The 21,913-nt window shown below is 36.0% G+C and overlaps 5 protein-coding genes and 1 pseudogene across 9 annotated transcripts; 2 read left to right on the top strand and 4 right to left on the bottom strand.

Annotated features, from left to right (window-relative positions):
• The first annotated feature begins 1,201 nt into the window (after positions 1 to 1,201).
• On the top strand, positions 1,202 to 4,579 carry LOC104702587 (putative beta-D-xylosidase 7). Its single transcript, XM_010418469.2, has 5 exons — positions 1,202 to 1,808; positions 2,002 to 2,304; positions 2,632 to 2,801; positions 2,877 to 3,736; positions 3,807 to 4,579. Exons 1-5 carry the CDS (start codon positions 1,287 to 1,289, stop codon positions 4,385 to 4,387), a joined length of 2,436 nt encoding a protein of 811 aa, XP_010416771.2. The 5' UTR covers positions 1,202 to 1,286; the 3' UTR covers positions 4,388 to 4,579.
• LOC104702588 (2,3-bisphosphoglycerate-dependent phosphoglycerate mutase 2) lies at positions 4,150 to 6,716 on the bottom strand. The gene is made up of 8 exons (XM_087457178.1): positions 6,278 to 6,716; positions 5,904 to 6,125; positions 5,593 to 5,816; positions 5,367 to 5,485; positions 5,122 to 5,278; positions 4,944 to 5,045; positions 4,737 to 4,856; positions 4,150 to 4,643 (listed from the first exon to the last, which is right to left on the bottom strand). The coding sequence occupies exons 2-8, from the start codon at positions 6,109 to 6,111 to the stop codon at positions 4,596 to 4,598; spliced, it is 978 nt and encodes a 325-aa protein (XP_087313304.1). The 5' UTR covers positions 6,112 to 6,125; positions 6,278 to 6,716; the 3' UTR covers positions 4,150 to 4,595.
• A 701-nt stretch (positions 6,717 to 7,417) lies between these two features.
• LOC104733236 (uncharacterized) lies at positions 7,418 to 8,520 on the top strand (annotated as a pseudogene). Its single transcript, XR_015562010.1, has 2 exons — positions 7,418 to 7,431; positions 7,587 to 8,520. The product of XR_015562010.1 is annotated as an uncharacterized LOC104733236 (transcript).
• Positions 8,521 to 10,522: 2,002 nt separating this feature from the next.
• On the bottom strand, positions 10,523 to 11,736 carry LOC104702586 (major pollen allergen Lol p 11). The gene is made up of 2 exons (XM_010418468.2): positions 11,486 to 11,736; positions 10,523 to 11,105 (listed from the first exon to the last, which is right to left on the bottom strand). The coding sequence occupies exons 1-2, from the start codon at positions 11,649 to 11,651 to the stop codon at positions 10,756 to 10,758; spliced, it is 516 nt and encodes a 171-aa protein (XP_010416770.1). The 5' UTR covers positions 11,652 to 11,736; the 3' UTR covers positions 10,523 to 10,755.
• Positions 11,737 to 15,171: 3,435 nt separating this feature from the next.
• LOC104702585 (FCS-Like Zinc finger 6) lies at positions 15,172 to 16,549 on the bottom strand. The gene is made up of 2 exons (XM_010418467.3): positions 15,855 to 16,549; positions 15,172 to 15,601 (listed from the first exon to the last, which is right to left on the bottom strand). The coding sequence occupies exons 1-2, from the start codon at positions 16,187 to 16,189 to the stop codon at positions 15,445 to 15,447; spliced, it is 492 nt and encodes a 163-aa protein (XP_010416769.1). The 5' UTR covers positions 16,190 to 16,549; the 3' UTR covers positions 15,172 to 15,444.
• A 2,175-nt stretch (positions 16,550 to 18,724) lies between these two features.
• On the bottom strand, positions 18,725 to 21,776 carry LOC104702584 (uncharacterized). 4 transcript variants are annotated; one of them, XR_015561186.1, is made up of 10 exons: positions 21,287 to 21,776; positions 20,872 to 21,200; positions 20,560 to 20,698; positions 20,258 to 20,379; positions 19,944 to 20,147; positions 19,787 to 19,846; positions 19,549 to 19,694; positions 19,361 to 19,479; positions 19,050 to 19,268; positions 18,725 to 18,963 (listed from the first exon to the last, which is right to left on the bottom strand). XR_015561186.1 is itself a non-coding variant. In XM_010418465.3 (10 exons), the coding sequence occupies exons 1-10, from the start codon at positions 21,507 to 21,509 to the stop codon at positions 18,766 to 18,768; spliced, it is 1,752 nt and encodes a 583-aa protein (XP_010416767.1). In that variant the 5' UTR covers positions 21,510 to 21,767; the 3' UTR covers positions 18,725 to 18,765. The 4 variants fall into 4 exon arrangements, 2 of the variants coding, with proteins under 2 accessions (XP_010416767.1, XP_010416768.1); XR_015561187.1 differs by having other exon boundaries at positions 20,872 to 21,197; positions 21,287 to 21,708; XM_010418465.3 differs by having other exon boundaries at positions 19,549 to 19,687; positions 21,287 to 21,767.
• Between the last annotated feature and the right edge of the window lie 137 nt (positions 21,777 to 21,913).

The following is a 21,913-nucleotide window of genomic DNA, read 5'->3' as shown; positions in this document are numbered from 1 at the left end:
ATCGGAGTTAGAGATAAATCATAAACTTCCCACGAGTGAGGGCATTCAAAAAAAAATGTGATTAATAGTCTCAACCGCATAGTCGCACCTTTTACACCAAATATTTACATTAGACACCTCGGTATATCTATTTATTTTTATAGATAGGTTTTACTTACTAAAAATACTTACTTTATATTCTTTGTTAAATTTTATTTTATTTTAAAATTTTTAAACCCGCACATCGGGCGGGTCCTAATCTAGTCTAATATATAAATGTTTAAAAACACCAAATTTTTTATTAAACTTGGTTTATAATTAAAATTTATTAAAATAATAATTATTCAAAAAAAAATTCATATTGAAATTCTTGATCCTTTATGCATTTGGCTTTTCACCAAAAATTTAAGCAAGTAATTTTGATAAATGACAAAACATATGCTTTAGATCGTAGATCTTTTCTCTTTTCTCTTAGATCGTGGGTCAGTAGTTGCATCGGTAGGAATGGTCAAGTGAGAGTTGAGAAGAATCACTGGTGATTTGTTTTAATATTTTTCACAAATAATCTTATTTTCTTAAATTTCTGATGAAATATTATATTTATTTATATTTTTTTGAACTTATGTTCGATGTGCCATTAAATTTACATCAAATTTTTCGAGTTATTGTTAATTGGAATATTATTTTCTTTTAATTGTTTATTTTATAATCTCTGCAATCTTATCCGTACTTCATTTTCTTTCATCCTTAATGAGTAAAATGGTTACATAAAAAATATAACAAAAAATAATTTCATTATTATTGATTTTTTTTAAGTTTTTTTACAAAAAAAAAAAAATTCCAACCGCAATCGCTCACAACCGCAAACGCTTGCGGGAAGCAGCTTTTGGAATTCAGTGGTATGGAGCAGTTGGGAGTGATTAGGATTGATTGGAAGCGATTTGTGTGATTGATTCTAATCGCTAGCAACCGCTACCACTTGTAAACGCAGCATTTACGGGAGGTAACGGGAGAACCGGTCAACACTTTGTTGTGGTTAGTTGGACGGATAATTTGTCATTTTGTTGTATACTTTTAACTTTTCTATTAATGCTTGTCTTTTGGATAACATTACAATATTTGATTACCAAAACGTTTTGATGGACTAAACGGGACTAATCTTAAGTTTCGTAGCCTAAAGCAAAATCTCTATTTGAAGAAACATTATTGGGTTTAGGCCCATAAGAAGGAAAGAGTTATTGAAACTCTTTTTTTTTTTGGACAAACAGTTATTGAAAAGTCACAATATTAAATAGAGAGATATAATTATGGAAAGAATAATAAATAAGACTGTTGAACAAAAAGAAAAACAAAAATTAATAAAAACAAGAAGAAGAGTCTCTGACACACTCTCACACCAGTACTCATCAGTTCCTCATCTTCTCTTTTTCCGCAATTTCGAAGCCATGGCTAAACTGATTCTTCTTCTCCTCTTCTTCTTCTACCATTGCGTCGACTCAGCTCCTCCGCCGCACGCGTGCGACCCTTCGAACCCATCCACGAAACTCTACCAGTTCTGCCGCACTGACCTCCCAGTCAACAAACGAGCGCGTGATCTCGTCTCGAGGCTAACCGTAGACGAGAAGATCTCTCAGCTGGTGAATACAGCTCCAGGGATTCCGCGTCTTGGAGTTCCCGCGTACGAATGGTGGTCGGAGGCTTTACACGGCGTTGCCGGTGTCGGTCCAGGAATCCGGTTTAACGGAACGGTTAAAGCAGCCACTAGTTTCCCTCAAGTCATCTTAACCGCTGCTTCTTTCGATTCCTATGAATGGTTCCGCATTGCTCAAGTTCGTTTCTTCTCTCTCTCTCTCTCTCTCTCTCTGTTTTATTTAATCAATTTAATTATCTGCCTTGATTAAAATGTTACTTTAGTCTAGCAAGAATCCATTATGTTTTAATTAATATCGAAATTTACTACTAAAGTCCAATTATTTTTTGTTTTTAGTAAGAATGTATGTGTTTGTATTGAGGTGTTTTCAGGTAATAGGAAGGGAAGCAAGAGGAGTGTATAACGCAGGGCAAGCGCGAGGGATGACATTTTGGGCACCGAACATTAACATATTTAGGGATCCACGGTGGGGAAGAGGCCAAGAGACTCCCGGCGAGGATCCCATGATGACCGGATCTTACGCCGTGGCTTACGTCAGAGGACTACAAGGTGACTCTTTCGACGGTCGTAAAAGTCTCGCCGGTCATCTCCAAGCCTCCGCTTGTTGTAAGCATTTTACAGCCTATGATCTTGACCGTTGGAATGGTATCACTCGCTACGTTTTCAATGCTCAGGTAATTACATTTCTCTTAATTAGTTCACTTTTTTTGCAATGCTTTTGACTCATCTTTTCCATTTTTGATATGTTTTTTTATATCCTAAAGTGTAGTATCTTCAATGTGGAATTTGTTACATAATGCCGTTTTAATAGTTTATATATTGTTTCTTCATTGCGTACTCTCTTTATGTCTTATCATTGATTATGTGCTAATCTTTTTGTCTTGTCACGAATATGTACGTTGATTGTCATTATATAAACTAATCTTCCATGTTGACAAAGTTCACAAAATATTCTTCCCATTAAAACTTAAGTATTGATTCTCGTTTTTGGTTTTTAAAAGGTGAGTTTGGCTGACCTGGCGGAGACCTACCAACCACCGTTCAAGAAATGCGTAGAAGAAGGCAGAGCCAGTGGTGTCATGTGTTCTTATAACCGAGTCAACGGCATTCCCACTTGCGCTGACCCAAATCTCTTGACTCAAACAGCTCGTGGCCTCTGGCGTTTTCAAGGGTTCGTTCCTCTCTCTACTTCGTTTTACTCGCCTCCTTTTTAATTAACAAAACAGAACTGGCTCTGTTTTCTCAGATACATTACTTCAGATTGTGACGCTGTCTCAATCATCCATGATGCTCAAGGCTACGCCAAAACCCCTGAAGACGCCGTGGCTGACGTCCTCAAAGCTGGCATGGACGTAAACTGTGGATCATACTTACAGAAACACACCAAATCAGCTCTTCAACAGAAGAAAGTCTCGGAATATGACATTGACAGAGCTCTCCTCAATCTCATCTCTGTTAGGATTCGTCTCGGTCTCTTTAACGGCGATTCAACCAAACTCCCTTACGGAAACATTAGCCCTAACGAAGTTTGTGCTCCGGCTCATCAAGCTTTAGCACTCGAAGCCGCTCGTAACGGTATAGTTCTCTTGAAGAACAATCTTAAACTCCTTCCTTTACCCAAAGCCTCTCCGTCGTTAGCTGTGATCGGTCCAAACGCTTACGCCGCTAAAACGCTTCTCGGAAACTACGCTGGTCCGCCTTGCAAGACTGTGACTCCTCTTGACGCCTTACGAGGTTATGTTAAAAACGCTGTTTACCACCAAGGATGTGATTCCGTGGCTTGCTCTAACGCTGCCATTAGTCAAGCGGTTGCAATCGCGAGAAATGCTGATCATGTGGTCTTGATCATGGGACTAGACCTGACTCAAGAGAAAGAAGATTTGGACCGCGTGAGCCTCAGTCTTCCCGGGAAGCAACAAGAGCTCATAACGAGCGTTGCAAAAGCTGCCAAGAAACCTGTGGTTCTGGTTCTGATCTGTGGTGGTCCTGTCGATGTCTCGTTTGCTACGAATAATGATAAAATCGGAAGCATTATATGGGCTGGTTATCCTGGAGAAGCCGGAGGGACTGCTCTTGCTGAAATCATATTTGGAGATCACAATCCAGGTGAGTCTTTCTTCTTCTTCTTCTTCAACAGTTAGTGAAAAAGCTTATGTTTTGTATTGTGGTGTTTTAGGAGGGAGATTACCTGTGACTTGGTATCCTCAGAGCTTTGTGAATGTGAAGATGACAGACATGAGAATGAGGTCTGCAACAGGATATCCAGGAAGGACTTACAAGTTCTATAAAGGACCCAAAGTGTTTGAGTTTGGACATGGTCTCAGCTACTCAAAATACGCTTACCAGTTCAAGAATCCGGCTGAAATGAGTCTCTACTTGAACCAATCTAAAGTTCAAACCAACTCGGATTCTGTTCGCTACGCTCTTGTTTCGGAAATGGAGAAAGAAGGTTGCAATGTAGCCAAGACGAAGGTCACTGTTTCTGTGGAGAATAAAGGAGAGATGGCAGGAAAACATCCGGTGCTGATGTTTGCGAGACACGAAAGAGGAGGAGAAGATGGGAAACGCGCAGAGAAACAGCTTGTCGGGTTTAAGAGCATTGTGCTAAGTAATGGAGAGAAAGCCGAGATGGAGTTTGAGATTGGTCTTTGTCAACATTTGAGCAGAGCTAATGAAGTTGGAGTTATGGTTGTTGAAGAAGGAAAGTATTACTTAACCGTTGGAGATGCAGAGCTTCCTCTCACTGTTAATATCTGAATCTGAAAACATATTAAAAAAAAAAAGACAATTCTTTTGAATTGACTTTTTTGATTTGAATAACATGCAAATATGCAATAAATGTGATGATTTGTGTATCTAATACAGATTTAAACTGTTCATGATTGTTGTTATGTCACTACAAAAGAGCTAAACAAGTGAAATACAAAAAGAACTGATTTTTTCTGCTTATTTCTGGAAGACATTATTAGTTAAGGGACGCCTCATCAAGCTTCTCTCTGTATTGTGCCAGTCTCTGAAACCAAGAAGCATTATTAGTATATCAGCAAACTCATAACAATGGAGATATAAAGAAGATGAAGAAACAGTTGGGTTTGGTTTGGCTTACCTTCGTATAAGCATAGACACCAGCTTCAGTAGGACCGACCGGGCTTCCTCGTTTCATGAATTTTCCATCTTTGAAGATGTAGAGCAATGGTATACCCGTTGATAGGTCTAGACTTGTAACCTGAGAAAATCAAAACATAAGTTTCAGCAACTCCGCAACACACAATGATCAAAATGACTGAATACTAGAACCAGAATGTTTTGTTACCTCCTGAGAAGTTAAATCGTCCAGATACATAATGATAGATCGCAATGAGTTCCCATGAGCAGCAATCATTACGTTGTTCCCAGATGCAAGCTCTGGTTTGATCTGCATAAAGATTTTAGACATCAGCATAAAGGGTTACATTAAGTAATAGAAGAATGTCTCATTCATTCATTCATACATTGTCTTCAAAATAAGCCACTGCTCTCTCAGCACACATCTCCAAGCTCTCGCCTTTAGGAGGAGGGATTTCGTAACTCCTACGCCATTCGTGAACTTGTTCTGTTCCATATCTTTCGGCTGTTTCTTTCTTGTTCAAACCCTGCAATTCTCCATACCTAACTCAAGAAACAAAAGTTGGAAATTTAACACATCAAATTCGTATACATAAGAAGAAACACAAGAGAAGTGGCATTTGGTTTTTACATTCTCTCATTCAGCTGCCAAGCCACTATGACCGGGATAGATTGTTTTCTTGTTTCTTCGCTGAAGACATGACTCCAAGTTTTAGCCTTTACACTCTCATTGTGCAGGATGATTGGAACCTATAGAGAAACTGACACAAGTCAGATACAGAGCAATCTCCTGACAAAAAAAAAAAAAAAAAAAAAAGCAATAGAAACCTTGTTTTAAAAATCTATTTAGTAACCACCTTCTTGCGGCGATGCTGAGTCATAGCAAGCATTGCGGTCATCTGAGCACGGATCAAAGAAGAAGTGAAGATCAAATCTACAGGAATGTTGCTAATCTTCTTCCCAGCTTCAATAGCCTCTCCCACACCTTTCTGAGTCAATGGCACATCAACACAACCCGTGAACAGATTCTTCTCATTCCATAAAGATTCTCCATGCCTAATCAATATCAAAGCAGCTTCATCTAACAAAAAATAAAACAAGTACTTTAATTCAATGTTTCTCTCTTCTCTTAATATAAAATGAGACCAAAGAACAAAAAGGAGCATACTTGATCTCTTCTTGGATTCAAAAGGTTTGTTCTTGGAAGGAGACAAGACAGTGTTGTCAATGACCTGGGATGCAGTTGCTTCAATCTTGAATCTTTTTGGACTAAATTTCATGGGTACATTCAAAGACTCAAGAAAAAGAGAAGCTTTGAAAGGTCTATGAGAGACAATAGACCCGATCGCTTGGTGAGACATAGTCGTAGTAGCCATTTCTCAGAAAATTCCTATAAAAAATATATATATATATATATATATATATATATATATCAAAAGGGTTTAGTTTATCTATAATCAAGAAACGTAAAAGCTAAAGTGATTTAAAGATCTCAAATTCGATAACCAAAACGCAAAATCAAAGGCTATAGCATTAACATACCTGTCGTAATAAGAAGGCTATGGCGACGAAACCAAAGATGAAGAAGAAAAGGGCCAAATGAGGGAATTGCGTACACGTCGATTTCAATAAAACTTTTTGATTCGAAAGAATGAAGCTTTTTTATATAGAGGGGGGAGTTGTGGCGAAGAATGAACAATCTCTCCTTTATTATGTCTTTTGCGCGTAGAAAAGAGACAAGTTGTGATGGGAGAACACGACGAGAGGGTGGTTGTTGATGTTGTGAAGGAGGCGTTTCGACGATTTTTTTTTTTTTTTTTTTGGGGGGGGGGGGATTTCGTATTTAATTAGTTTAGGGTTTATTGTTTGCTTTTTCTTTTGCTTGTGTATAGCTTTCTTGACGGCGACGAACTGGGTTTGACATTTGGCAATTTCCAGTTACGTTTCACACTTTCAGGTTTCTGCCTATTTGGCCCTTTCTGCAAATCTCGTGATTCTTTTTTGTTTCATTTTTTGGAGTTTATTTTTGTTTTTTACTGTCTTTTACGATTATTATTAACGACAACAATTGAGTTGTAATTGTCACAAGAAAGCATGTATGTACATATATGTAGTTTTTTCCTATAAATTAACTTACATAAGCTTCTTATTTCTCTTATGTATATGTTGTATTATGGGGTATTGACTATTGAGTTTGGTGATGTATTTTAGCTTGTTGGGGGTTGGTCAATGTGAAATTAAAGTTTGCTTTTAAGACCATGGGCAATGGTGTATATTCGGCCCGTCCCAGGATATTTATAGATTTAAATTTAATTCAAAAAAGCCCAATTTCGAAAAAACGGTTCTTATTTGGGGACGATCTTCGTCCGTCCTCTTCGCCACGTGGACTCGTTTGATTGGTTGTCGAATTAGCTAGGGTTAAACCAAAAAACTCATTTGGGACAAAAAAAAATTTTCTCGAGTTCTTTCTTCTCTCTCGACGGCGACGATACACATCCCTTCTTTGACGAAGCCGTTCCGTTCTTGTCACCGGAATTTCTTACCATATTAAGGTTTGTCTTCTTCCCCCAATATGAGATTTAACCTTGATTGGATAGTTTTTGAATCCATTTCTATGAATGAAGTCGTATGATTTACTGTTACTATTAGTGAGAGCACACGGATCTGAGTGCTGATTTAGCTATGGATTTTGTCATGTAGATAGGTCTTATCAGAGTGTTATTTTGGTTAACTCTATAATAGTCACCGTCTTTGCAAAAGAAGTGGTTCATCTTCATTGTTCTGTTTTTATACTCTAAAGGGTCTGTTTTGGCATTACCTTTTTCCTGATTTCACTCTCTTTGAAATTCAGGTACAAGGGTATATCTCATTACGAAGGAGATGAAGCAAACAACCATACAGCTCTTATAGCATCACAGTAACTATGGTGAACCATGGGCAGGTGGTCGTGATGTATTTGAGTTTTTGGCTGAATCAGCTAAGCTTAAACCAAACTCCCGTGTTCTAGAAATTGGATGTGGCACTTTGCGTGTGGGTTTGCATTTTATCCGTTATCTCAGTCCCCAACATTTTCACTGTCTTGAAAAGGATGAGCTTTCGTTAATGGCTGCTTTAAGATATGAGCTTCCATCTGAAGGTCTTCTACATAAACGACCTCTTATAGTAAGAGGCGATGATATGGAATTCAGCAAGTTTGGTTGAGGTACAACCTATGATCTGATATACGCAAGTGCTGTCTTTCTCCACATGCCTGATAAACTCGTGTGGACTGGACTGGAAAGACTAGTAGAAAAGTTAAAGCCTTACGATGGGAGAATCTTTGTTTCACATAACGTAAAGTTTGTTCGCGGTTAGGAGGAGACAAGTGTGCGCAGAAGCTAGCAAGTTTAGGACTTGAGTATCTTGGTAAACAAACACATGATAGCTTGCTGTTCAATCACTACGAGATTTGGTTCGGGTTTAGACGGTTCAAAACATAAAGCCGGTTGAAGTTTTTGCTGAGTCTGTTTCAGTTTTCTTGACACGCCATTGTTCTCCATTCTCTGAGGATCGGATCAAGACTTCAAAGGAGGTTTAGCTATTGTTTTGGTGAACAAAAGCAAAGAGACTCTACAAAGGTTGTGAATTAGAAAGATTGTTCTGTATCAGTTACTTTTATTTTTGTGTCTATGGTCAGATCAGAGAGATATTTCACGTATTGTTTATATAGTAGCCAAATGATTTAAGAAATTCTTTTGTTTGTAACCAAAGACAAATTCTTTTTCATAAACTAAAAGTTGTTACCACTTTGTTTGCCAGTAGTTTGATATAAAAATGTTAACAATAATACTGCAAACAAGATTTGATTGAGCATATTTGGACTAACTTTGGACATCTTCAAGATTGATTTTAAAATTTCTATGAGTTGAATAAAATGTTTGTTATCGTATGGATGTTTTTATGTTATATGTTTTCTGTTATTAATTTCTTAATTGTATGTTTTTGTTTTTTCAACTTTAAATAATTAATCTTTAAACTTTCAAAATATTATTATTTTATTCGGGGGACCAAATACAAATAAACACCAATGCTCATACTAAAAATAAGAAACTATCAAAATATTATTATTAAATAGGAGGGACCAAAAAAAGTCCCCCACCAATGTGGATGCTCTAAGTTTTTTCCCCAGCAACCATTGGTGATGATTGATGATGATTATTTGATGTGTATGAAAAGGCTTAAGGATATGCTAAGTAACCGTTCAGGGGTCCACCATATAACTTATAAGGTCACTTCATGGTTCCGAGTTAAAGATAAGCCACCGAACCGGGTGCTCAGGTTAATAATGCTCGCTGTGAAAAGTTTTTATTTTTACACTCCTAGTGTATATATTTCGAGACTATGACTATCTCTAGGCTCTTAACTCTTCATATATAATTACTACAACTTCTAAACTTATGCCTGCATAATAGGCTGACGGTCTATTTCCCCATGAGAACTATCGTATCAAGCCAGATAGAGCCCAAACTTTGACATCCATTTATATGTCTCCGAAAAAAAGTTCGAAAACTAATTCTCTCCGAATCAAAAGTTTAAAACCTGTATCTCCCCCAATTAATAGTTCGAGACCTATTAACCCACATACTCGAGTTATGTTGGTTTCCTGTTTATAATACCGACTATTAAAGAACATAAACCAAAGAAAACCAGATTTTGACCCAATTCTAACCTAAACCAAATTAACACCTAAACGATGTTTCAGAAATCTAGTGGTAGCTTAATTAATTTAAATCTCAGCTTAAGAACCCCATCGAAGAATGGGTGAGCGAGCGCACCATGAATCTTCCAAGGAGTTAGTGCATAATGGTGAGAAAAATTGAGCGATTCTCAATAGATTTCATAAGCATAGGTTTGCAAAATATTTAAATAACAACAAAAACAAAAACAAGAAAAATTCCCAAATTTACTTTTAACACAAATCACACAAATAAGAACAATTCCCAGATTTCATAATCCTAATCTCCAAATCGATTAACCCTGGAGAGTGCGACATTGCCTCTTCAAAGAGTAGACATCATCCATGGCAGTCATTGTCTTCCTCTTGGCGTGCTCCCTTGTGACATTCTCGGGAAATGTTTGGTGATACATTGAATATTATCTCTAAGAATTTTCTGATGCTTCCTTTCCTAAGATCTTTTTAAGAACAGAAAACCTAGATTTCCAGATCGATCAATCTAATTTGCAATAGAATAATTGAAATTGCATAATTTATGGGTGTTAAGGCTTAAGAAGAAAAAGGATTAAGGTGAGAGGGATTTGACCAGAAAAAAAGGGGTGAGAGGGCTTACGAAGGTTTGCACAAAAAAAAAAAGGGCTTACGAAGAAGAAGAAGATTAGTCTAGTTGTGTCATGAATGTTTGTAATTTAGATTTCTGTCTTTTGCTATTTCTAACACATCGTTTAGGTTTTAATTGGGTTTAGGTTAGAATTGGGTCAAAATCTGGTTTCCTTTGGTTCATGTTCTTTAATAGTCGGTATAACAAACATGAAACCAACATAACTCGGGTTTGTGAGTTAATAGGTCTCGAACTATTAATTGGGGGAGATATAGATTTTGAACTTTTGATTTGGGGAGAATTAGTTTTCGAACTTTTTTTTCGGGAACATATAGATGGAGGTCAAAGTTTGGACTCTATTTGACTTGATACGATAGTTCTCATCGGGAAATAGACCGTTAGCCCCTACATAATATATATAGTAAATATGTAAGAAGGCCGAAGCCATGATCGGACGAAGAATGAAGAGTTGTTTTTAAAATAAAAGACACTTCCTAAGGAAGGAAATGACGCATCAATATATAAGGAGAAGCTTACACAAACAGAGCTTCCGATCACCAGAGTCATCATCATCACATCATCTAAGAGAAATACAAGTAATCAAACAAATACAAATATATATCGCTCCTTCATAACCCGAAACTCATTCGTTAAATGATAAAAAAAGAACAGCAAATCATAAGATTAAAGAGATAGAGAGATGATTTAGAGATGGCTTTTAATATCATCCTCGTCTGCATCAACCATGTACTTCTGAAACAGTGCAGAGCAGAAGATATCGCTCACGTCTTTCTCGAATCCCATGTTGTTGGCATGTCTGATCTGCGAGGCAATGCCACTGTAATGGTTCAAGATCACACGAGACTGTTCGCGTCCGACGGAGATTTTAGCGCAGCTTTTGTCAGAGCTTTTCACAAGCATAACGTCACACATCTCGTCCTTGTGATCGTCGTGGACAACGAACTTGTAGTTTCCTTTTTTGTCTGATACAGCCACGTCTGAGTAAACCTCTTCCATTGTCTGTCTGTGTTTGCACACAAGCTTCACAGTTGCACCTGTTATATATTATATAGCAAAATACAACCATTACCACCACAATCAAGATCTGTGAACTTGAAGACAAAAAAAAAAAAAAAAAAAACAAGTTTTTACTCTGTTTTAGCCCTACTCTGTTTTGTTCTTGAAACAGATCAAGATTCTTAAACACAACATAAAGAATCAATCAACTATGTAGTTAGTAGTAAACTTCAGATCCAGATCTAGAACAAAAAGCAGTTAACAACACTACGAGCATAGAGAATCGAACTACAAGTAAAGATCCATAAAGGTTCAAGACTCAGAACTCAGATCTAAAAACGTATCCTTTACTAATCAAGAAATCAAAACACTTGCTTCAGATCTGGAAGCAGAAACTAAGGGTTATAGAGAGATATACCGGGGATGAAGTAGGAAGATTCAGGAGTCTCGAAGCCGAATTTGCAAGTGTCACAGTAAGTGCGACCTTCAACCACCATTGTATTCTTACCAATACTTCCCCTCCTTGCGGCCACGGCAATCGCCGGCAAGATGCAAAGAACCAACAACATCACCAGTTTCGCCATTTTTCGAATACTAGAGAGAGAGAGAGACAACTAATGGGATTTTTGGAGTGAGAAGGAAGGAAATGAAGATAGTGAGAAAATTTAAGACAGTGGAGCGAGCGAATCTAGGCACAAGAAGAAGGAAGATGATGAAAGCGCGTGAGATCAAGAATCACACTAATCTGTGTTTTTGTTATCGTAGTTTTAGTATGAGAGCAGGGGCATTTTCGTCAGTTAAGTATAAGATTATGATAACGTGGCGCTATGTGATTGGATGGAGCATGAGTTGGCAAAAGTGAGAAAAAGGCGGTGCGTTTGCGTGATTGCAGCTGGATGGGATAGTTGTGGTTTTTGTTTGCTCACTCTCTCTGTCGGTGCTCACATGTCAAGAAAAGCATCAAACCAATTAAAATTAAATGCTCTCTTTCTATAATTTTTAAGAACAGGCCAAAACAACGATAATTATTTGAGATTATAAAAAACAAATTGAGTTATGATCCATTATGTTTACTGGATCTCTTATTGGCACATATAGGTTTGATGAGCCCATTACTAACAAAAGCCTTTTAGTTATTTGATGTGGGTGGGATCAGTGGTTCATTGTGTGTAACCTCCTAGTACTACTATGCATTCACATTTATTCATTTTCCTAAACGTTTGGGCTTTGTTATATTTATATGAATAACTTTTTTGGTTATCACCAATTGCAGTTTGCAAGTGTTGTAATAATATTCCTTTATTTGTTTATTTCTTTCTTTTTTTGTAATAATATAACAGTATATTTTGAATTAGGTAAAACTGAAAAATAAAAGCGGAAACTCTTAACGTATACTATATTATATAGGTCCCTGATTGTGGTTTTCAGATATGATTTGAGAAAGATATCGATAAACTACAATGTAGAAATACGTTCCAATAGTGAAAGCATATTTGAAATCATCACACTCCTATCAAATCGCAGGTCGTCTCTAAAGACAGACTATAAGACGAATATATCCTACATACATACGTATTCAAACCATTCTAGTGCTTTGTGTGGTTGTAAAATAAATAGAGTTCATATTTTAGTTATTATACAGAAAAATGTGAGGGACTTTTATACCTAAAGCAAGTGGGGGAGAGGCATGAAAGTATAATATCTAAATCAAATCAAGAATCAAAATAATTGAGATACCAATTGAGTATGTTTTGTTTTATGTATACTCTTAAATTAATTAATAAACATACGTGAGATTATTGTTAAAGTCCAATTTAAGAATTAAATGAACAATTTAGAAAGCTATATGATTCGGACCCTCCCATGAGCTGTTCCCACTTGTCTTTGCTTAATTTGGATGGAAACAATTCGATCCGTAATTCATAAAACGGGCCGACACTACTGTGATAGATCTAAATAAATAATGCATGAAAAGATCATAACAATTTTTTTTTAAATGAAAGCTTCACATAAAGGCGAAAATAACATGCGTGAGTGTTATTTTAGTGTCTTGTCGTAATACAAACGGAAAGATACATATATACGACCGTGCTTTAGATGTGATTAAGTTAATATCAAAGTTCCACGACGGTAATAACTCCTAACTCCTAAGCACTAACGCCATTTAATAAAATACAGCTTTAGCCTTTCTCAAGTGTACTTAACCTTGTATTATATCATTAAACCCTATATATTAGACTCGAAGTAAAAAAAAAGGATCAATGACATTTATTGTACAACTGCTGGATTAGGGAAATTAAAATAATGGATGCATGGCATATTTGCACGTGTACTCCTAATATTCTTATCCCCACACTTACAATATTTTTTAAGAATATTAGAATTGTAGAACCATAGAGTAACGGGACAACTTCTTATTTCGTGTTCCCTCCTAAAAAACAAAAACCACTTACATTAACACACATATACAGATATAGCACAAACTCTATTTTATTTATTAGCCAGCGCCTTATTCGAGCTGTTAGCTCAGACATTTCTTTAGTCATATGATCACTTTGTGAAAATATGCATTCTTGTGTTAACTCTCCCTTTTGGAATCTCAGATCAGAAACACAAATCTTATATAGAAGCTAAATCTTGTTTCACAATTTATACATGTAATGTATAATAATGAATCATTTGTGCAGGTTATTGGATTTTCCCTTAGAAACAATAAACTATCTCAACTTGTCATTTGTTTTCCGGCTTATTCATAAAGATAAAGTAATTTCAAATTAAACAGATAAAGAGCATGCTATTATTCTCAAATTCTTACCATCTACTTTGGTCGAGAAAGTTGCCAAGAATTTTTTTTTATAGATATTTTGGACTTCTTTAAATAGAGCTTTGTAGTTTTTTTTTTTAAACATAATTATACAGCTTTTGTTTCGTAAAACAATGATTAAGGAGCGTGAATGCTAGGTTGGAGAGATCAAAGAGACGTTGGAATTCAGATAGTTGGCCAAATTTGATGCTGACACATGCCAATTTGGCCAAGTGGTAAACTATTCTATTACTCACCTTGTACGTTAAAATGTTAAATATCAACTTGCTACGACTAAGTTTATTCACAAAGCAATCTATATGTGTGATATAAAAATCCATTCATAGCATAGATTGTCAATACGGACATTTTCTGTTTCAACACTTTTATACAAAATACTCCTATAAAGATTTTTCTCATGGTATAATAAATCAAAACATCGGAGAATTTGTTCTGGAAGATACAACTAATCAATGCTTATGTGGACTTTCATTTATTATTTTGCTGTTTACAACTTGCTTAGATACTTGTATAATGTTGTATTATTGAGTAAGTATTCAACAAAGTGTAAAAAGGTTGCGTTAATCATATCTTGTTAGAAATAAAAACGAACTACTTTCCAAAAGTTTGTATTTAAAAAAAAAATGTTATGAAACAAATGGAAACACAGACAAAAAAAAAATTGTCATTAGGAATCTGTCAAAACTGTAACGAACTTTAAAGACAACAAAGAAAAAAAAGAAGAGAATCTATTAAATTTTTCCATTGGGTGGGATACTGGGACCATGCTGATTAGGCATGAGATTCCTGACTCGATCAGCATCGTATTTTTAGTTAACATTTGTCTATTTCATTTTATATTTACATTTACATATGATAGCAATAGCATACGAACATATATAAATCGATATATGTGTAATACTACATGATTTGTGTATAAAAAGTACATAAAGGCAACAGCCAGTACAAAACTTATACATCAACTATAGTTGACCTAGATTGAAAATTTGGAATTAATTCTCCACTAGAATAAACGTTATTCACTCCAGGTTTAATGTTTGATTTTTTTTTATATATATTTTAAAATTAAAAGAGTATATCTGATCAATTTATTAATTACGCTGCCTTTGTATTTCTTAAAACAATAAATATTTCTTCGTAATCTCCGATGTTATAAAACCTATGATACAAAATTATTACAGCTACTGTTCTTCAATCTCGTTTTGTTTTTATCGTTGATTCTAAAATATCTTGCTCCAATCTCCTAAAACGAAACCTCGCCCACATAAATTCACAGCAAATAATGTAATCTTAATTTTTTCTCATTAAGTACTTAATAAAAGACAAGTCTCACATACATTTGATTTTTCTTTCAAATAGATCAAAACTTGTAAAATTTGAACCCTCGAAAATCATCTAATTCAAACCACAACACGAGGGTGATTAACACGGTTAATCACAGTTAAGTAACGCATAATGCTTTATGTATGTAATCACCCATCATAATCATATACAAACACATAGCATATATAATACCACACATATAATAGAATTATATATATGAAAATGGGGGGTTACACTGCGGCTGCAGCTCTCCCTTTGCCTGGCTTCGCTCTCGCTGGGGCTGCCACGGCCGGTTCTTTCACCGGCGCCGATTTACCCTTCTCTTTCCTCTCATCTTGTGCCATTTGCTCTTGCCTGCACTCTGAGCTACAAAAAGCCTTATCTCCCCTGCCATTTTTAATCACACACAATTTATCATCATTAATACTCCAATTAAAAACAACATATTAAGCAATTATCATAATTCATTCACATAAGGGATATGTCATCCGAAGCAAATTAGTAAATGATTAAAACATACATATATATATATATATATATATATATCAATGTAAGTATAACGTCACGTAAGCAAAATTTACTACAATCAAAAATTATGTTATGAAGTTTTACAACAGTCAAGATTTGAGAATATATATACCTATACATGTAGATGTCACGGCCAGGAACAAGAAGACGTTCGCAAAGTGAGCAAGATCTTAAGAAATGTCCAGCGTCGGTGAAATCTCCCGAGTGTCTCCTGAGGTTACCTCTGGGTGAGACCATAGATAAGAGGCGTTGATCTAAGAACCCACGGTTTTGATCAACGGCTGCTGTCACGTGTTGACCGTTGGAAACGTAAGGTCCTACTACTACAGCAGGTGGATTCTGTTGATCTGATGTCTCTGATTCGCTGGGAAGGTTCAGATCGAACTTTATCTCTGATAGACTTGTGGTTCTGTTAATCGGTGGTCGTTGTCTCTTTCCAAGCAACATCGTATATTACTTTTGTTGTGTGTGTCGTGTGTTCTGTTTCTTGGAGCTCTGGACAGAGCAAATCTTGAGAGAAAAAGAGAGAGAGGGAGAGGGAAGAAGAGGGGGGGAGTGAGGAAGGAGAAGAGCAGGGAAGATAAAGAAGAAACCATAAACTCAGGACTCAATCTAGACCGTTGATTTATCTCATCTTTGTTTTTGTTTTCGTCACGATCATGCCACGTCATGATTCTGAACATTTTAATTTTTAAAAGAACATTTTTTGCTTTAAACTCTGTTTGTACTTTCTAATAATGTAATGTAAATCATAGAATTCGTGATAATTAGTAGTCGAGCTTTGTTAAAAATATATCCGCTGAGTACATTATTTCCGAAATGTTTCTTCCATATCTCATATACTATAATCTTTTTTGGTAGACAAATCTAAAGCTATGATTAAAAACAAATCTAGAAAAAAAAAAAAAAAAAGTAGTTAAGGTTTTACATAAGCAACTGATTTCTTTAAAGAACTTTAATACTATTTCTAAGCATTGATTTAGTTTTCATTAAAGACAACAGAGATAGATCTACAATATTGCTAAATAGCCTAACTAGATTGTTAAATTAAAAAATTCATCGTATTCACTATTCCTCAAAAGTTTTACAGTTTCTTTCACAGTACAAAAAAATCATTCCAGAAGGGCCCGTTTAGGGGCCTAATTGGGCCCACTAAATTAACAATAATTAACTTTCCACATCATACGATAGTTGCCCCCCAGGAATTATTTGTCGATTTCAAACCCAGTCACTTTCTTCCAAGAAAGTATAGTCCAAACAAATATAACATTAATAATTCAAGAATAGCAAAAAAAAACTCTTTTTCAAATTCTAAAAAAAAACAAAAAAAAATTGTACATGAAAGAAAAATATTGCTGAAAATTTTGAAAAGGAAATGTTGTTATTTGGTTTGGTTCCTATTCCTAACGGCTGGGCTACCAAAGAAATTGGACCACCTTCTGTTGTGACAACAATGTTTTTAATTTCAATTTGGCCTTTGCAATTTTATAGAGCCTTTCTCTCGTTTCTCCACTTCACATCTCTCCCATCAGATTTCAACATTTTTTTTTTTTACCTTACTTTTTAATGTATGACGATTTAATGCCAAAACAATTAAGAGTATTCATGGGTTCCTTAAAAAAGAAAAATATGTGTGATCGAAAATCACAACAAAAGCTTATGGTGATTGGTGCATTGTGACCTCTTTACTCATAAAAATTAGAGACAAAACATAGTGGCACATTGTACCACAATGGTCGGTCTCATCATCGTAGGTCTCCATGAGATTTTTCCCATCCTCAATGGCTTTTTTTTCTTCTTCCAAGGTAGTCAATCATAAAACAAAAGTTAAACCTAATTCATTTAATTGGCTATAGAATGTGATATAAGAAAAAAATTAGTGGTAAATGATAATAAAATATGGGTGACAATGAAGGTACAAAAACAGAATAGTAATATTACTCTATTTTTTTGGCAACTCACTGAATGGGGTTTTGCACATTAGACATTACCCACCACTACAATGTTAAGAAATAGAGCTTCGGGATGGCAAAATATGCTAGTAAATGATGGTAAGAGAAGATAATACCATAGACATTAAAAAATTCATTTGATTGAGTGACAAGAATCGGAAAAAAAAAGTCACGATTATGTTTGTAGATGTGTGATTCGTTGTGTCCGATTGGTATTATATTTACAAAGCTTTATAAATATACAGTTTTAAAATTTACCAATCATAAAAATTTTACCAAAAATATTACTCTCAACTTTTTTGTATTGCTTTTTTTTACAGCTTTGCATTGGATGTGATTGATGAAAAAAAACAAAGCAGTACAAGTGGTACAATTTTAAATTTTTACCAATCACAAAAACTTTACTAATAACTTTTATTAAAAACTTTATTTTCTGCTTTTTTATAAAGCTTTCATATACAGTTTTGCAATATTTCCTTAGAGGAAAAGTTCCTGTTTACAATTTTTTTTACAGCTTTGTGTTAGTTATCACAGATCCGTTACTTATATACAAGTACGACCGATTGATGAAAAAAATTGTGTCTATTTTTTTTGGGTTTATTTTGAAATGAGAAATGACAAGCTGACGTGGAGTTTGGTGGTAATATTAGATGATTTGGTATGATTGAGAGGACAAGTGGACACAGGTGAGTCAAAAAAGTGAAGAAGAGACGTTTAAATTTTAATTTAGTTTTCTTAGACTCTCTCTGATTGGTTCGTGTGTTTTGGACACTATAGCAAAAAGTATATTATTAATTACTACTAGTCTACAGTAGTAACCAAACACCAATTGGTCCCAAAATTTCCCAAATATCAATTTCTGAAGTTGATAGCGGGCCCTTTCTTTTTCACTAGTGGGCTTCAACATCTGGTCCACTTTCTTCATTATTATTAATTTTTGGTCTGGTATGTTCTTTTCTTTTCCATTAATATTCCCCTTTCCATTATTATTTTTTTGACTAATGTTTTCTTGTTAGTGAAACGAGAGGAGGGTAATAAGCTTAACTTTGATAAAAGTAGCAACGGTTGATTTTATTTACCGATACAAAATTTAGCAAAAATGGAGGATAAGACCTCTTCAGAGACATCTTCTCCACTGATCTGAGCAAGAGCCAAAGCAGCTTCTCTCAGCTCGATCGTCCAGAAATCTATCGGAAGATGCTCATCTTCGATTGCTTCTCTCAGCCTCACTAACGCTTCTTTCGTCCGCACCAGTTGCTCGCATTGCCTCTGCATAAACACACAAAAAAGAAAGGGTGATAAATGTAACATTCAAAAGTTAATGGACAGAAACATAATTTTAAAGGTAGACAGACCTGATTCACGGTCCACTGATGTCCTCCACTGGGGACACGATCAAGGCCAAGAATCTCCAATATTGCATCTTCAAGCTCTTCAATTCCTTGACCAGTAACAGCAGATGTCAAGACAGACTTATGGAATACTTCTTCATCCTTTTTTCTCTGATCTTCTAGTAGTTGATCACAACAATCAGGAGGAGCACAATCTATTTTGTTCATCACCAGAATCATAGGCTGTTTCAAATGCAAGAGACCCCAAAAAAGTCATAAAATGAGTCTAGTAGTAGGAAAAAACAAAGAAAAGGTGAATTGAATATAGAATTTACTTTATCAGATTGAATCTTATGTAGAAGCTCAGTGTCTTCTTCAGTCCAGCCTTCAACAGCACTCACCGCCATGATTACTACATCAGCAACCTTAGCAGCTGTTTCTGACCTTTCAACTCCTGCAAAAAGTTATCAATATATCAAGATCTGAGCTCTGGGAAAGATTCTGCTCGTAGTCTTATACTGACCTATTTTTTCGACAATGTCATTGGTTTCTCTGATACCAGCAGTGTCAAGAAGTGTGATAGGCACACCACGGACTGTAACATTAGCCTCCACAACGTCTCGAGTTGTTCCCGCAACTTCTGTAACAATGGCTCTCTCACTCTGCACGCTAAATTTAAAGCACCAGTGGAAATGTGACTCTATTTGAATAAACTTTCAGTTTTTACAATGAATGAAAATAAAGATCATTCTGTTCCATACTTTGCTCCAGGCGTTTAGAAGACTTGATTTCCCGACATTGGGACGCCCAACAATAGCTATCTGCAACGTTTCAGTAACAAAGATATACAAAATATGAAATACCATACACTTAAAAGCTTCAAACATGTACAAGACACATACTCTTCTTAAAATTTACCTGCAACCCGCTTCGAAGAAGCTTGTCATAGTTTGCTGTATCTAATGCACTTTCTACGTCTTCAGACATGCTGTTTACTTTGTTAATTACTGAGTCTATATCCAATCGCGGCATTTCGTCCTCAAAGTCTAAACGAGCTTCAATTTCAGTAAGGAGTTCAATGCATTGTGCTCTTAATGATTTCACCAAAGATGAAAACCCTCCCTAAAGACAAAGAATCGAGAAGAACTTGGAACTTATAAACAATGTTCTTAGGCAAAGCCCCGCTAAGCTATTAAATACGATTAATCATAAAAGAATCAGAAGATGCATGCCTGAATCCCTTCCAAAGCAGCATCTGCAGCAGCAGAAGACTTGGCCGAAATCAGTTTTTCAACATTTTCAGCTTGCGATAGGTCTAAACGCCCATTTAGAAAGGCACGAAGTGTAAACTCTCCTGAATTCACCGCAAATTCAGCAAAACATCAGAATCTATAAGTAAAACTCACAGAGGTAAGTCGAGCATAGATTAAAGAAACTGATTCTACTAATCTTATAGCTAAAGCCCTCAGATTAAGTCACACATAATTAAAGATTCTCAATGACGAAATCTACAGAAAGAATTCGAGTCTCTGACCTGGTTCTGCTAATCGAGCTCCAGCTTCAACACATGTCCTCAGAACACGCCGCAAACAAATTTCGCTCCCGTGGCACTGGAGCTCAACTACATCTTCTCGAGTGTATGACCGAGGAGCCAACATAGGCACAGCTAAAACCTAACAAGCAGCCACACTTCAATGATCAGAACCTAACCAAATGTGTACAACAGCAGACAACTAGAAATGACAAATAAAAATCATGATTTAAGCATAAAGCCAGTAATTTGAGGGCCAAGAAATCGAAACAGAGAAGTGTAAACTAGCCAAATTAAAGAACTTTTTAATTCTACCTCGTCAACAACATTGCCACTTGAATCAACAACAACTCCATATTCCACGTAATGACTCGTGGGCCGCCATAAACCCGAATCCGAATCCGAGTCCTCCTTCTTCCTCCTTTGCTTAGCAGAACGAAAGACTCTTCTAGCAACTTCCACAGCCTTAGGACCTGACAACCTCACGATTCCCACCGCACCAGGTGGCCCACCGATAGGGGTTACGATCGCCACAATTGTGCTTGTGCTCTGAAACCGATCGACGTTATTGAATGCATCATCGTCTACCTTCCCCAGAAGACCCACCACACGCTCATCTCCTTTAAACACTAGAGAGTTGTCTTCTACAAAAGAAAGAAAAAAACCCCATTAGCAATAGGATTGAGATGAAATTAGAAACCTACGGAATCGTTTTCAATGGCCCCTTTACCTGATAACGCAGCGCGAGGTTTAAGAAGAGGGGTTTTAGGAGACGAAGAGAATAAGAGAAAGCATAGATTTTTAGAGACGGGTCTTGAGATTCTTTCGCCTCGTGTTATAATAAGCGAAGCTTGTCGAAGAAGATGAACGCCGACGGAGCGGAAGGAGAGGAGACTCAACATTGACACTACTGCAACCAACCCTAAGCTCACGGATAACGCCGACGGCGGCATTGGCAACGACTACAACAACAAAAAGAGACAAAATCAAAACGCAGCGTTTTTCTTATTTTTTCACAACTGAAATGGGTTTTCGTGATTCAACATGGTTTGGGCCTTTGACATATAATAAGCCCAAGAGATATAATAATTATAAACAAAACGCAGCGTTTGGTTTGTGACTGTAACCAGTGTCTTAAATGAATCTGCCTTTGTTTCTGGTTCAGATTCATATCTCCTAACAAAATATTCGCCAACCTATCTAATTGACTTATTTGGTTTGTTTATTTATCTTTTTATTTATAGATAATGAAGTTAAATACGGCTAACTGGCTAAAGGAGGATAAGGATAATCTTTTTTTTATATTCCATCCATTTTAAATTCCAACTTGTCACATTATTGAGTTCCCATTTGATAT

Source organism: Camelina sativa, chromosome 7 (assembly GCF_030686135.1).
Source record: "Camelina sativa cultivar CO46 ecotype springtype chromosome 7, ASM3068613v1".
Classification (NCBI taxonomy): Eukaryota; Viridiplantae; Streptophyta; class Magnoliopsida; order Brassicales; family Brassicaceae; genus Camelina; species Camelina sativa.
This window is presented reverse-complemented; position numbering and strand designations above follow the sequence as displayed.